At 44.5% G+C, this 16,084-nt stretch overlaps 1 protein-coding gene across 1 annotated transcript in view; it reads left to right on the top strand.

The window, feature by feature from the left end:
* Positions 1 to 16,084, top strand: part of LOC143805656 (uncharacterized) — a 98,185-nt gene that overhangs the window by 59,852 nt on the left and 22,249 nt on the right. The window contains exons 16-17 of the mRNA XM_077285187.1: positions 1,126 to 1,291; positions 5,168 to 5,198. Coding sequence (XP_077141302.1) covers positions 1,126 to 1,291; positions 5,168 to 5,198 — 197 coding nt within the window. The remainder of the gene's footprint in view (positions 1 to 1,125; positions 1,292 to 5,167; positions 5,199 to 16,084) is intronic.

The following is a 16,084-nucleotide window of genomic DNA, read 5'->3' as shown; positions in this document are numbered from 1 at the left end:
CCCTGATGTGCCTAAACAGTGAAAACCTTTCAAAAGTGACACTATTTGGGAAATTAAACTACTCAAGGAATGTATCTACTGTAGATGTGTGGTGAGCACTTTCAACCGGGGTGCTTCACAGCTGATTTTGCCAGATAAGTTCCCATCAGCTATACATTTTCCTATGGGCAGTTCTGTACCATAGTGAGAGCCCTATTTCTTAGGACAATAGCTAATAGTCAGGGGTTATCTATCTAAGGCCAGTCTCACACGTCCAGATAATTCCGGTACCGGAAAAAAACGGTACCGGAATTATCCGTGTCCGTGTGCCCCTGCGTTTCTGTGGCACATCAGTGTGGCACACGTGTGCCTCCCGTGTTCCCACTGGGTACCACACGCACCGTGCAGGAGACAGCGCTAAAGTTTAGCGCTGTCCCCTGCATCGTGCTGAAGCCGCGATTCATATCTTCTGTGCAGCAGCGTTTGCTGTAAAGAAGATATGAATAATCCATTTTTCCCAGCGACAGCCAACGAGGGAGCCGGGTGAGTATTTTCAGAACAGCGGGGGGGGCGCACAGGGGGTGGGGATATGGAGCTTTATTTTAAACACGAAATACCACTAAAAAAATGGATTATTCATATCTTCTTTACAGCAAACGCTGCTGCACAGAAGATATGAATGGCGGCTTCAGCACCATGTGGGGGGGACAGCGCTTACTGGAGCACTGTCTCCTGCACGGCACACGGAGAACGTCCGTGTGCGGTACGTGTTTTACACGGACCCATTGCCTTTAATGGGTCCGTGTAATACGTGCGCTCCCACGAACACTGACATGTCTCCGTGTTTGGCACACGGAGACACGGTCCGCAAAAAATCAATGACATCTGCACAGATGCATTGATTTTAATGTGTCTACGTGTGTCAGTGGCTCCGGTACGTGAGGAAACTGTCACCTCACGTACCGGAGCCACTGACGTGTGAAACCGGCCTAAGAGAAACCACTTATTGATTAATACCTGTGCTTATATCTTCCTCTACATTCAAGGAATAATCTAGGAAACCAATTGATTTGAGACCACCTTGCAAGGACATATTTGCAAAATGGTCCAATTGTAAGTTTCCCTATTGTTTTGATATCTTTACAGCCCCCCAACAATTTGGACTCTACCAGGTTGAAGCCACAAAAGCAGGGTCAGAAAGGTTTAGATGTGATCGACCAGAACATTACACAAATTATGGAACAACAGAAGCAGAAGCTACAGAAGGCCGTCCTTATTGTTATCTATCAATTAGTCGATGAAGTTTTAACAGGTACAGCACATTGTATATAAGTCATCCTTTCATTACTTTTAGTTTTATTTGGGTAATTTCCTGATTGCTTTTTTAATGTTTTTGGCCTCTGGTGTTATTTTTTAGCCCTCCCATTGCTGTATTGTAAAGTATACATTTTCAGCGTAGATAACGCCCGGCATCTTTGCCTATCTGAAGGGGTTAAAAGGCGCTCAAATCCCTGAACATATGAACAGCAAGTTTTTTGTTAATATATAGAAATGAATATGTTCATTCTTTTGCGTTTTTTTTTTCAGACAGGTTTTGCATCGGAACCACCTGAAAAACACTGTGTGCACATACTCTCAGGCTTAGCTTGAAAAACTGGTGACACGTTTTTTATTCAGTTTCACATTACTTAAAGGGTTATTCACAAAAAATCAAGTTATCCACTGACCACCATAGGAAAGAGAATCACTTGCTGATCACTGGAGTCCAACCGCTGGGACCCCCTAGATCCCCGAAATTGGAGCTCTAAAGCCTTGAGAATGGGGCACTGAGGCTCCATACTGAATGGAGCAGAGATGCGCATCCGTCAGTGAGACTGATGGAAGTAGCTGAGCACAATTTAGGCCGGGGTCACACTAGACTGTAATACGGACGAGTGCTATGCGATAAAAAATCGCACAATCTAAAACGGACCGTTTTTTTATACGTTAAGTGTGTCCCCGGCCTTAGGATGAGACTAGTGGGATGTCCAAGGTATATCTCCATTCGAAGGCTGTGATGTATGGCTCTTAATGGGCATGCAGTGTCATACGTCGCTCATTTGGAAATTATATACTTTACTGTATCCCTTTGTGTTGCAAAGTGAAGCTGATTATGCTTTCCTATACATTATATTGACTCATACTGTCCAGTTTTATGCCAAATGGACACGCTTTTGGCATATGCTGGGTGCATGTGACCAAATGTGTATGTTATCTATATGTTATCTCTTTACAAGACACAACCTAAAACTATATTCATAAAAAGAGATGTGAGCAGAGCCTTAGGGCCCCATGCACATTAGGCCGGCGTCACACTGGCGAGTTTTACGGACGTAAGAGCGCAGAAACTACGTCCGTAAAACTCGCATAACATACGGCACAATTATTCTCAATGGGGCTGCTCCTATTAGCCGTATATTACGGTTCAGTATTATACGGCTTTCTACGGCCGTACAAAATCGCAGCATGCTGCGTTTGTCAGCGTACTGCGCAAAAAAAATCGCCAATGAAAGTCTATGGGGGCGTGAAAAATACGGATTCCACACTGACCAGCAGTGTGACTTGCGAGAAATACGCAGCGGTGTTAGTGAAAAGTCGGTAATTCAATTGCCGGCTTTTAATTTCTCCTGCACAAACCCGACAGGATATGAGACATGGTTTACATACAGTAAACCATCTCATATCCCCTTTTTTTTTGCATATTCCACATTACTAATGTTAGTAGTGTGTATGTGCAAAATTTCAGCGCTGTAGCTGCTGAAATAAAGGGTTAAATGGCGGAAAAAATTGGCGTGGGCTCCCGCGCAATTTTCTCCGCCAGAATGGTAAAGCCAGTGACTGAGGGCAGATATTAATAGCCAGGAGAGGGTCCATGGTTATTGGCCCCCCCCGTGGCTAAAAACATCTGCCCCCAGCCACCCCAGAAAAGGCACATCTGGAAGATGCGCCAATTCTGGCACTTGGCCACTCTCTTCCCACTCCCTGTAGCGGTGGGATATGGGGTAATGAAGGGTTAATGCCACCTTGCTATTGGAAGGTGACATTAAGCCAGATTAATAATGGAGAGGCGTCAATTATGACACCTATCCATTATTAATCCAATTGTAGGAAAGGGTTAAAAAACACACACACACATGATTTAAAAGTATTTTAATGAAAAAAACACAGCGGTTGTTGTAATAATTTATTGTACTCTCAGTCCATCAGGAACACCCTCGCTTGGAAAAATAATAAACGCACAAGATACATACCTTCTGCTGTCAGATCAGGTCCCACGAAGTAATCCATCTGAAGGGGTTAACTAATATTACAGGCAGAGCTGCGATAATCCACTCGCTCTGCCTGTAATCCCCGGGTGCTGAAAGGAAAGCAGTGATCTATACTTACATTCAGTTGCGGTGATGCGCCCCTGCTGGATGTTCTCATGAACTGCAGCCTGGGAACTTTTTCCCACGCTACAGGTCATATGAGGACATCCACCAGGGGGCGCATCACCGCGAATGAATGAAATGTAGGTCAATGACCTACATTTCCTTCAGTCGCGGTGATGCGCCCCCTGGTGGATGTCCTCATATGACCTGTAGCGTGGGAAAAAGTTCCCAGGCTGCAGTTCATGAGAACATCCAGCAGGGGCGCATCACCGCAACTGAATGTAAGTATAGATCACTGCTTTCCTTTCAGCACCCGGGGATTACAGGCAGAGCGAGTGGATTATCGCAGCTCTGCCTGTAATATTAGTTAACCCCTTCAGATGGATTACTTCGTGGGACCTGATCTGACAGCAGAAGGTATGTATCTTGTGCGTTTATTATTTTTCCAAGCGAGGGTGTTCCTGATGGACTGAGAGTACAATAAATTATTACAACAACCGCTGTGTTTTTTTCATTAAAATACTTTTAAATCATGTGTGTGTGTGTTTTTTAACCCTTTCCTACAATTGGATTAATAATGGATAGGTGTCATAATTGACGCCTCTCCTTTATTAATCTGGCTTAATGTCACCTTACAATAGCAAGGTGGCATTAACCCTTCATTACCCCATATCCCACCGCTACAGGGAGTGGGAAGAGAGTGGCCAAGTGCCAGAATAGGCGCATCTTCCAGATGTGCCTTTTCTGGGGTGGCTGGGGGCAGATGTTTTTAGCCACGGGGGGGCCAATAACCAAGGACCCTCTCCTGGCTATTAATATCTGCCCTCAGTCACTGGCTTTACCATTCTGGCGGAGAAAATTGCGCGGGAGCCCACGCCAATTTTTTCCGCCATTTAACCCTTTATTTCAGCAGCTACAGCGCTGAAATTTTGCACATACACACTACTAACATTAGTAGTGTGGAATATGCAAAAAAAATGGGGATATGAGATGGTTTACTGTATGTAAACCATGTCTCATATCCTGTCGGGTTTGTGCAGGAGAAATGAGAAGCCGGCAATTGAATTACCGGCTTTTAACACATATCGCGCTGAATGAAATCTAAATACAGAATATATATATATGTGTCTCAATGACATATATATATATATATATATATATACTGTATATATGTTTTCCCGAACATTTGAGCACATAAATCCATTAGATGTCGGTTTTGCAAGCCTGCGCGAAAATCTCGCAGTACGGATGCCATACGGATTACATACGGAGGATGCCATGCGCAAAATACGCTGACACACCCTGACTACGGATCACTATTTTGGGAACATTTCACCGTATTTCGGCCGTATTACGGCCGTAAAATACGGACCGTATTGTCTTACGCCGAGTGTGACGCCGGCCTTAGACTGAGGTCATTCGAACTTACCGAGATTGGTATTGGCAGGATTGGCTGATAGTCTTATGGACATTGGGGCCTCCTGACTCTCCCCTGGCAGATTATATCTGAAGATAAGGATCTGCCATATCCAATTTCCAGCAGGTGTGGCTTTCATTTTTTTTTTTAGAGATGAGCAATTACCAGGGGTCTGTCAGGGGCTTCCATGCAGAACACAGAAGTGGCTGGACAAGTGAGCACTCCTGTGTATCGTCAGCTGAGCAATCGTTCTGCCGACAGTCATCTATTGTGCATTGAAGACTTTATTCTTGTGTTGCCGGCAGTTTTAGGTGATGATTTATAGATGTTACACCTAACTAATAATTATTACCCATTTTAGGGGGTGTCGTTAGTTTCCTGCACAGTATTGGGTAAGTACAATCTTCATTCTCTTTGGGAACATCATGGCATCCACCCACTTTTCAGTCTTAAAAATAAGAGAAGGGTCATCAGCAGTAATCAGTGTGTCCAATCTCAACATGCAGACCTTACCAATACTGACGCAGGACATGTATGCTTACTGGCTACTTTCACACATCAGGTTTTTTTGTCAGGCTTAATCTGACGAATTTTGAAAAAAACGGATCCGGCAAAAGTTGCTGCCGGATCCGTTTTTTTTCTTATAGACTTGTATAGATTGTGACGGATGGCCTCACGTTTCATCCACTTTTCGCCGGATCCGTCGAAAATTTGTTTTCCAGCGGCCGGAAAAAAACGGACATAGAAACGTTTTTTTTCCGTAAAAAAAACTACAGCGGCGTCTGGAGTTTGCTATAATGAAATCCTATGGCGCTAGATCCATGAAATGATGAATCCGGCAACGGATTCCATTTTTTTTAATGGAGCATGCCCCGTAAATGATGCGTAAAAGTAGCCAAAGAGGGATGTCCAGCAGATAGATAGTTGTAATATGCATTAGTTAAATCTTGTACCTTGTCTCTTTAAGAAAGATGAGATGTAGAGAATTGTGGGTAGTTACAGAGAGGAGGGGGAGAAGTTACTTTCACTTTGTCATGCATGCAGAGACAAGCTTATGCAACGTGCTAAAGAGAAATAAAGATAATGAAGATTTACTAGTGTGGATTACTTGCAAAGTGTGGACACTACAACTGGCGACGAGGATGGGATGAAAATCTTCTGCTGCAGTGAGTACTAATCCCTATTTTACTGATCCACACGGCTGCACCACTGAAAAACTTCATCATGGCTGAATACTTACACAGTTTCCCACAGTTTGATATGACTGATGTCACTAATCTCTCCCATAACTGGAGAAAATGGTTGAGCAGATTTGAGAACTTTCTAGAAGCCATAGATATAAAAGAGGAGAAAAGAAAGAAAGCATTACTTTTACATTGTGCAGGCACAGGAGTCTATGATATCTACTGCACATTACCTGCATCTGAGACAGATACATACAGCGATTGCAGCAAAGCTCTCACTGATTACTTCAATCCCAAACAAAACATCAGATATGAGAGATACAAATTCAGAATTGCTAAGCAGCTTCCCGAAGAATCCATAGACACCTATGTCACACAACTGAGGGAGCTAGCACATGGATGTGCATTCACAGATATAGATGATGAAATCCTAACTCAGGTAATCGTCACCTGCTCATCTAACAAAATAAGGCGCAAAGCTCTGCAGCAAGATCTCTCTTTACATGAATTACTCAAAATAGCCCGTGCTACGGAAATAGCAGATCATCAGGCTACTACAATGGAGAATGGGGAAAAGTCACAGGTACATAATCTCGTGCATAAAAATACACAAGACAAGCAAACCCCAAAACAGAAAAAATGCTATAGATGTGGACAGGAGTTCCCTCACCGCCTGGACAGATGTCCAGCTATAGGACAGACATGCAATAAGTGTGGAAAAGGGAACCATTTGGCAGCTGTCTGCAGATCAGCACAATACAAGCCTTCTCTGCCTATGACACGGCCTGCAGATGTAAAAATGGTAAATCAGGATACAGAAGAAGCATCTGGAGCAGAAAACTATGTGTTCACCACCTCTGCCACTGGCTCTGTACAGTCCCCCTGTATCACACTCCCAATCTGCGACACCAATATCACGTTTACAATAGATACGGGAGCGTCAGTGGACATCATAGACAGCACTACCTATGAGCAATTGAAGACAAAGCCAGTTTTGCAGCAAGTACATACTAAAATCTTCCCATATGGATCTAAAATACCTCTAACTACCAGAGGGCAGTTTGATGTTGAACTGAGCTATAAAGACAATAAGCAGAAAACTACCTTTCATGCGTTACAAGGATCAGGAGGCTGTCTTCTCAGCTATCACACTGCCTTGAAGCTAGGTCTCATCCAAATTATCCATACCATAACTGATCCTGCGGACATGGATATACAAACCATGGTGAATAATTTTCCCTCCCTATTTAGTGGCTTGGGGAAACTAAAAGACTCTCAAGTACATCTTCATGTGGACGATAGTGTTCGCCCAGTGGCCCAGTCACATAGGCGCATTCCATTTCACCTGAGAAGGAAAGTAGAAAAAGAACTCCAATTCCTCATGGACGAGGACGTTATCGAAACCGTTACTGGGCCCACTCCCTGGGTCTCACCACTGGTGGTAGTTCCTAAACCAAAGGCTCCTGACCAGGTGAGATTGTGTGTTGACATGCGCCTACCCAACACTGCCATTCAGAGAGAAAGACATATCTCACCCACAATTGATGACATCATTCATGTGTTAAATAGAGCGACCGTCTTTTCAAAACTCGATCTCAATAAGGGCTATCACCAGTTAGAGCTGAGTCCAGAATCCAGATATTTGACAACATTTTCCACACATGTGGGCCTCAGAAGATATAAAAGATTGACTTTTGGGGTCTGCTCTGCAGCGGAAATTTTTCAGGATGCAATAAGGGGCGTTATTCAGAACATTCCAAATGCCTTTAATTACAGTGATGACATACTGGTGTTTGGCAAAACTCAAGCTGAACACAATCGTGCTCTATATGCCGTCTTTGAATGCCTCCTCTCTGCTGGACTCACCTTAAACAAGGAAAAATGTGAATTTGATAAAAATTCATTAGAGTTTTACGGTCATATTTTTTCGGCAAAAGGGGTACAACCTGATCCCAAGAAAGTGGAATCCATTAAATCAGCCTCAATTCCACAAGATGCCAGTGAAGTACGCTCGTTTCTTGGAATGGCCAGTTATTGTGCTAGATACATTCCAAACTTCTCAACAATTAACAGTCCATTAAGGGAACTTACAAAACAGAGTTGTGTTTTTCAATGGTCTCCAGACTGTCAAAATGCATTTGAAACAATTAAAACTGAACTTTGCTCAACAACCACAATGGCCTATTTTGATCCAGCTCTCCAAACTGAGCTAATTGTGGACGCCAGTCCCGTGGGGCTGGGTGCCATCTTAGCACAATATAAAGATAACAATCAAAATCCTCAGATTATTTCTTATGCAAGTAAAAGCTTAACAAGCACGGAACGGAAATATTCACAACCTGAAAAAGAAAGCTTGGCAGTTGTCTGGGGATGCGAACATTTTCACTTATTTCTGTATGGAGCTCCCTTCACTGTTGTCACAGATCATCAAGCACTCCTTACGATCTTTGGAAATCCCAGAGCTAAAATGCCTGCACGCATAGAACGGTGGGGTCTACGTCTACAGGACTACAACTACAAAATTGTCCACAAGCCTGGAAAATTCAGCAATCCCGCTGACTATCTGTCAAGACATCCGATGACTGATGATCTACCTGAGCATTCCGCCATTGAAGAATACATATGCTTCATTACAGCCCATGCAGTACCAAAAGCTCTTTCCATTGATCACTTTGTGAACGCCACAACAAGTGACAAGACACTACGTGCTTTAATACAAATCATCCGAAATCGAAGGTGGCATGAAATTCAAAGAGAAAAATTTCCCGATCCTGAGATTGATCTGACAGAATTAAAACTATTCTCAAGTGTACGGTATGAACTATCTGTCACTGAGGAATGCCTCATCCTTCGAGGTACCAAATTGGTTGTACCTAAGACTCTGCGCAGCTTAGTAATACAGATAGCGCATGAAGGTCATCTGGGAATTGTTGGCACAAAGAAATTACTCAGAGAAAAAGTGTGGTTCCCAAACATGGATCAATTGGTGGAAGAGAAGGTTAAACACTGTTCCACCTGCCAAGTTATCACTCCATCATCACAGCTGGAGCCTTTACAAATGTCACCTCTACCCACTGCTGTCTGGGAGGAGGTGGCAGTCGATATATATGGACCGTTACCAAATGGCCAATACATTCTAGTAACAATTGACGAATATTCCAGATACCCTGTCATTTCTTTTATCTCTTCAACATCTGCTACTAGTGTGATACCAGAACTGGATAACATATTTTCAGCATATGGCATTCCAAGAGTGGTCAAAACGGACAATGGACCTCCATTCAATGGACACGTGTTCACACAATTTGCTGAATACTTGGGGTTCAGTCACAGAAAAATCACACCGTGCTGGCCGCAAGCAAATGGAATAGTCGAACGCTTCATGCGCACCATGGGGAAACGAATCAAGGCAGCTAGCCTGGAGCACACCCCACTGAAACAGTCATTGTACAAATTCATGCGCAATTACCGCAATACGCCACATTCTACTACCAATGCTGCTCCAGCGCATCTAATGTTTGGCAGAACTCTGCATATACGAATCCCTGACATAGTCAGTCGTCCTGTACCAAGTGACTCCTCTGTGCGCTTAGCAGACTCTTCCAACAAACAAACCATGAAACACTATGCAGACAGAAGGCGAAGGGCACAGCCAAATGCTATCAAAAGAGGTGACGTCGTTGTGGTGCGTCAGAGACCAACCAACAAGACTTCAGCTGCATATTGTCCCGCAAAATATAACGTTATTGACAAGAAAGGCAGCATGGTCACGGCTGAGAGGGATGGACACTCCATAACTCGAAGCTCTTCACATTTCAAAATTATTCCTCAAAATAATGACAATGGACATTCTCTGGGGGAAGATTCGGCACTCAACAGTGGAGAGAATCACCAGGAGGCAACAAGTTCTTCATTAATGGACACCATCGCTGAGCCCAGACGTTATCCATCAAGAGAGAGAAGGGCTCCATCCAGACTTATTGAAGAAGCGTGACTTCTTTTTCTTTAACAGGGCAAAATGGACATACGTTTTCTTGGACATTTTTCTTGTTGCATCATTAGTTCATGTTATTTTATTTTAGTTTTATTCGTTTAAAAAAAAAAAAAAAAAAAAAGGGGATGTTGTAATATGCATTAGTTAAATCTTGTACCTTGTCTCTTTAAGAAAGATGAGATGTAGAGAATTGTGGGTAGTTACAGAGAGGAGGGGGAGAAGTTACTTTCACTTTGTCATGCATGCAGAGACAAGCTTATGCAACGTGCTAAAGAGAAATAAAGATAATGAAGATTTACTAGTGTGGATTACTTGCAAAGTGTGGACACTACAATAGTGATGTCATATTCTTAGGATAGCCACCAGGCGCCGCCATCATGTACTGCAGGTGCAAATTACTAAAGTGTTTAGGGGTTCAAGATAGATATTTATAAAGGACATTTTAGGTATAGGACAACACCTTTAACTTTCAGTTTGCAATCTTCATTTCTTATTTCACTGTTAGACCATCTGATGTGCAGCTTGCTCCTAGATTTCCATTTCTTTTGTGGGTTGACTCTCCCATTCATACCGAATGTGACGGCAGTGATTCTAGTACACCGATGCTGCCACTAGCTATTATATAATCCCATAGCCTTTATGAGGGATCTTTGTGTACCGACAGATACTGATGCTGATGAATGTCTGAGGATTCCCTCATCTATCCCCATAATTTCTCTATGCGCTCAAACACAGCCATTCCTGTTGTGACCCCAATGGCGAGGGTCTCAGAGGAACGTGGAAGTCTGCAGAATACAAAAATCCAGCTCATAGGGCAGTGGTAACTGGGTTGACCATATATCTACTCCTAACGCCAACACTAGAAGTAGCCGGGGATCATTCCTACGTTGATTCTAGATGACACGCGCCAGCCGGAGAATCTAGCTACCCCTAGTAGAGGAAAACAAAGACCTTTCTTGCCTCCAGAGAAGGGGACCCCAAAGCTGGATAGAAGCCCCCCACAAATAATGACGGTGAGGTAAGAGGAAATGACAAACACAGAAATGAACCAGGTTTAGCACAGAGAGGCCCGCTAACTGATAGCAGAATAAAGAAAGGTAACTTATATGGTCAACAAAAACCCTATCAAAATCCACACTGGAAATTCAAGAACCCCCGAACCGTCTAACGGTCCGGGGGAGAACACCAGTCCCCTAGAGCTTCCAGCAAAGGTCAGGATATAGATTTGGAACAAGCTGGACAAAAATACAAAACCAAAACAAATAGCAAAAAGCAAAAGGCAGACTTAGCTGATATAACTGGAACCAGGATCAGTAGACAAGAGCACAGCAGACTAGCTCTGATAACTACGTTGCCAGGCATTGAACTGAAGGTCCAGGGAGCTTATATAGCAACACCCCTAACTAACGACCCAGGTGCGGATAAAAGGAATGACAGAAAAACCAGAGTCAAAAAACTAGTAACCACTAGAGGGAGCAAAAAGCAAATTCACAACAGTACCCCCCCCTTAGTGAGGGGTCACCGAACCCTCACCACGACCACCAGGGCGATCAGGATGAGCGGCATGAAAGGCACGAACTAAATCGGCCGCATGAACATCAGAGGCGACCACCCAGGAATTATCCTCCTGACCATAGCCCTTCCACTTGACCAGGTACTGAAGCCTCCGCCTGGAGAGGCGAGAATCCAAGATCTTCTCCACCACGTACTCCAACTCGCCCTCAACCAACACCGGAGCAGGAGGCTCAGCAGAAGGAACTACAGGCACAATGTACCGCCGCAACAAGGACCTATGAAATACATTGTGAATAGCAAATGACACAGGAAGATCCAGACGAAAAGATACAGGATTAAGGATTTCCAATATCTTGTAAGGCCCAATAAAACGAGGTTTAAATTTGGGAGAGGAGACCTTCATAGGAACAAAGCGGGAAGAAAGCCACACCAAATCCCCAACGCGTAGTCGGGGACCCACACCGCGGCGGCGGTTGGCAAAGCGCTGAGCCTTCTCCTGTGACAACTTCAAGTTGTCCACCACATGATTCCAGATCTGCTGCAACCTATCCACCACAGAATCCACCCCAGGACAGTCAGAAGGCTCCACATGACCCGAAGAAAAGCGAGGATGGAAACCAGAGTTGCAGAAAAAAGGCGAAACCAAGGTGGCGGAACTAGCCCGATTATTAAGGGCAAACTCAGCCAACGGCAAGAATGTCACCCAATCGTCCTGATCAGCAGAGACAAAACACCTCAAATAAGCCTCCAAAGTCTGATTGGTTCGCTCCGTCTGTCCATTAGTCTGAGGATGGAAAGCAGACGAAAACGACAAATCAATGCCCATCCTACTACAAAAGGATCGCCAGAACCTGGAAACGAACTGGGATCCTCTGTCTGACACAATATTCTCAGGGATGCCGTGCAAACGAACCACGTTCTGGAAAAACACAGGAACCAGATCGGAAGAGGAAGGCAGCTTAGGCAAAGGAACCAAATGGACCATCTTGGAGAAGCGATCACATATCACCCAGATAACGGACATGCCCTGAGATAGCGGAAGATCAGAAATGAAATCCATGGAGATATGTGTCCAAGGTCTCTTCGGGACAGGCAAGGGCAAGAGCAAACCGCTGGCACGAGAACAGCAAGGCTTAGCTCGAGCACAAGTCCCACAGGACTGCACAAATGACCGCACATCCCTTGACAAGGAAGGCCACCAAAAGGACCTGGCCACCAGATCTCTGGTGCCAAAAATTCCCGGGTGACCTGCCAACACCGAGGAATGAACCTCGGAAATGACTCTGCTGGTCCACTTATTCGGGACAAACAGTCTGTCAGGTGGACAAGACTCAGGCCTATCAGCCTGAAATCTCTGCAACACACGTCGCAGATCCGGAGAAATAGCTGACAAGATAACTCCATCTTTAAGAATACCAACAGGATCAGCGACTCCAGGAGCATCAGGCACAAAGCTCCTAGAAAGAGCATCGGCCTTCACATTCTTTGAACCTGGTAAATACGAGACAACAAAATCAAAGCGGGAGAAAAACAATGACCAGCGGGCCTGTCTCGGATTAAGGCGTTTAGCAGACTCGAGATACATCAGATTTTTGTGATCAGTCAAGACCACCACACGATGCTTAGCACCCTCGAGCCAATGACGCCACTCCTCAAATGCCCATTTCATGGCCAACAACTCCCGATTGCCCACATCATAATTTCGCTCGGCAGGCGAAAACTTCCTAGAGAAAAAGGCACAAGGTTTCATAACAGAGCAACCAGGGCCTCTCTGCGACAAAACGGCCCCTGCCCCAATTTCCGAAGCATCCACCTCAACCTGAAAGGGAAGTGAGACGTCAGGCTGGCACAAAACAGGCGCCGAAGTAAACCGGCGTTTCAACTCCTGGAAAGCCTCCACGGCAGCAGGAGCCCAGTTAGCTATATCGGAGCCCTTCTTGGTCATATCCGTCAAAGGTTTCACAATGCTAGAAAAATTAGCGATAAAACGACGGTAGAAGTTAGCGAAGCCCAAGAACTTCTGAAGACTCTTAACTGACGAGGGCTGAGTCCAATCAAGAATAGCTCGGACCTTGACTGGGTCCATCTCCACCGCAGAAGGGGAAAAAATGAACCCCAAAAAGGGAACCTTCTGTACACCAAAGAGACACTTTGAGCCCTTGACAAACAAAGAATTTTCACGCAAAATTTTAAAGACCAACCTGACCTGCTCCACATGCGAATCCCAATTATCAGAAAAAACCAAAATATCATCCAGATAAACAATCAAAAATTTATCCAGATACTTCCGGAAAATGTCATGCATAAAGGACTGAAAAACTGAAGGCGCATTGGAAAGCCCAAAAGGCATCACCAAGTACTCAAAATGACCTTCGGGCGTATTGAATGCGGTTTTCCATTCATCACCTTGCTTAATGCGCACAAGGTTGTACGCACCACGAAGGTCTATCTTGGTGAACCACTTGGCACCCTTAATCCGGGCAAACAAGTCAGACAACAGCGGTAAAGGATACTGAAATTTGACAGTGATCTTATTTAAAAGCCGATAATCAATACAAGGTCTCAAAGATCCGTCCTTTTTTGCCACAAAAAAGAATCCCGCACCAAGAGGGGAAGAAGACGGACGAATATGTCCTTTTTCCAGAGACTCCTTGATATATGAACGCATAGCGGTATGTTCAGGTACCGACAGATTAAACAGTCTTCCCTTAGGAAATTTACTGCCTGGGATCAAATCTATAGCACAGTCACAGTCCCTATGAGGAGGCAGTGCACTGGACTCAGACTCACTGAAGACATCCTGATAATCAGACAAATACTCCGGAACTTCCGAAGGCGTAGAAGAAGCAATAGACACAGGCAGGGAATCCTCATGAATACCACGACAGCCCCAACTTGAGACTGACATAGCCTTCCAGTCCAGGACTGGATTATGGGTCTGTAACCATGGCAGCCCCAAAACGACCAAATCATGCATTTTATGTAAAACCAGGAAACGTATCACCTCGCGGTGTTCAGGAGTCATGCACATGGTAACCTGAGTCCAATACTGCGGTTTATTTGCTGCCAATGGTGTAGCATCAATACCCCTAAGAGGAATAGGATTTTCTAATGGTTCAAGAGTAAATCCACAGCGCTTAGCAAATGAGAGATCCATGAGACTCAGGGCAGCACCTGAATCTACAAACGCCATGACAGGATAAGATGACAGTGAGCAAATCAAAGTTACAGACAGAATAAATTTAGGTTGCAAATTACCAACGGTGACAGGACTAACAACCTTAGCTATACGTTTAGAGCATGCTGAGATAACATGTGTAGAATCACCACAGTAGTAGCACAAGCCATTCCGGCGTCTATGAATTTTCCGCTCATTTCTAGTCAGGATTCTATCACATTGCATTAAATCAGGTGTCTGTTCAGACAACACCATGAGGGAATTTGCGGTTTTGCGCTCCCGCAACCGCCGGTCAATTTGAATAGCCAGTGCCATAGTATCATTCAGACCTGCGGGAATGGGAAAACCCACCATAACATTCTTAATGGCTTCAGAAAGGCCATTTCTAAAATTAGCAGCCAGTGCACACTCGTTCCAATGTGTCAGCACGGACCATTTCCGAAATTTTTGGCAATACACTTCAGCCTCGTCCTGCCCCTGAGACATAGACAGCAAGGCCTTTTCTGCCTGAATCTCAAGATTGGGTTCCTCATAAAGTAAACCGAGCGCCAGAAAAAACGCATCAAGATCAGCCAATGCCGGATCTCCTGGCGCCAGCGAAAAAGCCCAATCCTGAGGGTCGCCCCGTAAGAACGAAATAACAATTTTTACTTGCTGAGCAGAATCTCCTGATGAACAGGGTCTCAGGGACAAAAACAATTTACAATTATTCACGAAATTCCTAAACTTAAACCTGTCTCCGGAAAACAGTTCAGGAATCGGTATTTTAGGTTCTGACCTAGGATTTCTGATAACATAGTCTTGTATGCCCTGCACACGAGTAGCCAGCTGGTCCACACTTGTAATCAAGGTCTGGACATTCATGTCTGCAGCAAGCATAGCCACTCTGAGGTAAAGGGGAAGGAGAAAGAAAAAAAAAAAAAAAACTCAGAATCTTCTTTCTTATAATCCCTCTTCTGCAATGCATTAAACATTTAATACTGGCCTGGCAAACTGTTGTGACCCCAATGGCGAGGGTCTCAGAGGAACGTGGAAGTCTGCAGAATACAAAAATCCAGCTCATAGGGCAGTGGTAACTGGGTTGACCATATATCTACTCCTAACGCCAACACTAGAAGTAGCCGGGGATCATTCCTACGTTGATTCTAGATGACACGCGCCAGCCGGAGAATCTAGCTACCCCTAGTAGAGGAAAACAAAGACCTTTCTTGCCTCCAGAGAAGGGGACCCCAAAGCTGGATAGAAGCCCCCCACAAATAATGACGGTGAGGTAAGAGGAAATGACAAACACAGAAATGAACCAGGTTTAGCACAGAGAGGCCCGCTAACTGATAGCAGAATAAAGAAAGGTAACTTATATGGTCAACAAAAACCCTATCAAAATCCACACTGGAAATTCAAGAACCC

This window comes from Ranitomeya variabilis, chromosome 2, assembly GCF_051348905.1.
Source record: "Ranitomeya variabilis isolate aRanVar5 chromosome 2, aRanVar5.hap1, whole genome shotgun sequence".
NCBI classification, from domain to species: Eukaryota; Metazoa; Chordata; class Amphibia; order Anura; family Dendrobatidae; genus Ranitomeya; species Ranitomeya variabilis.
This window is presented reverse-complemented; position numbering and strand designations above follow the sequence as displayed.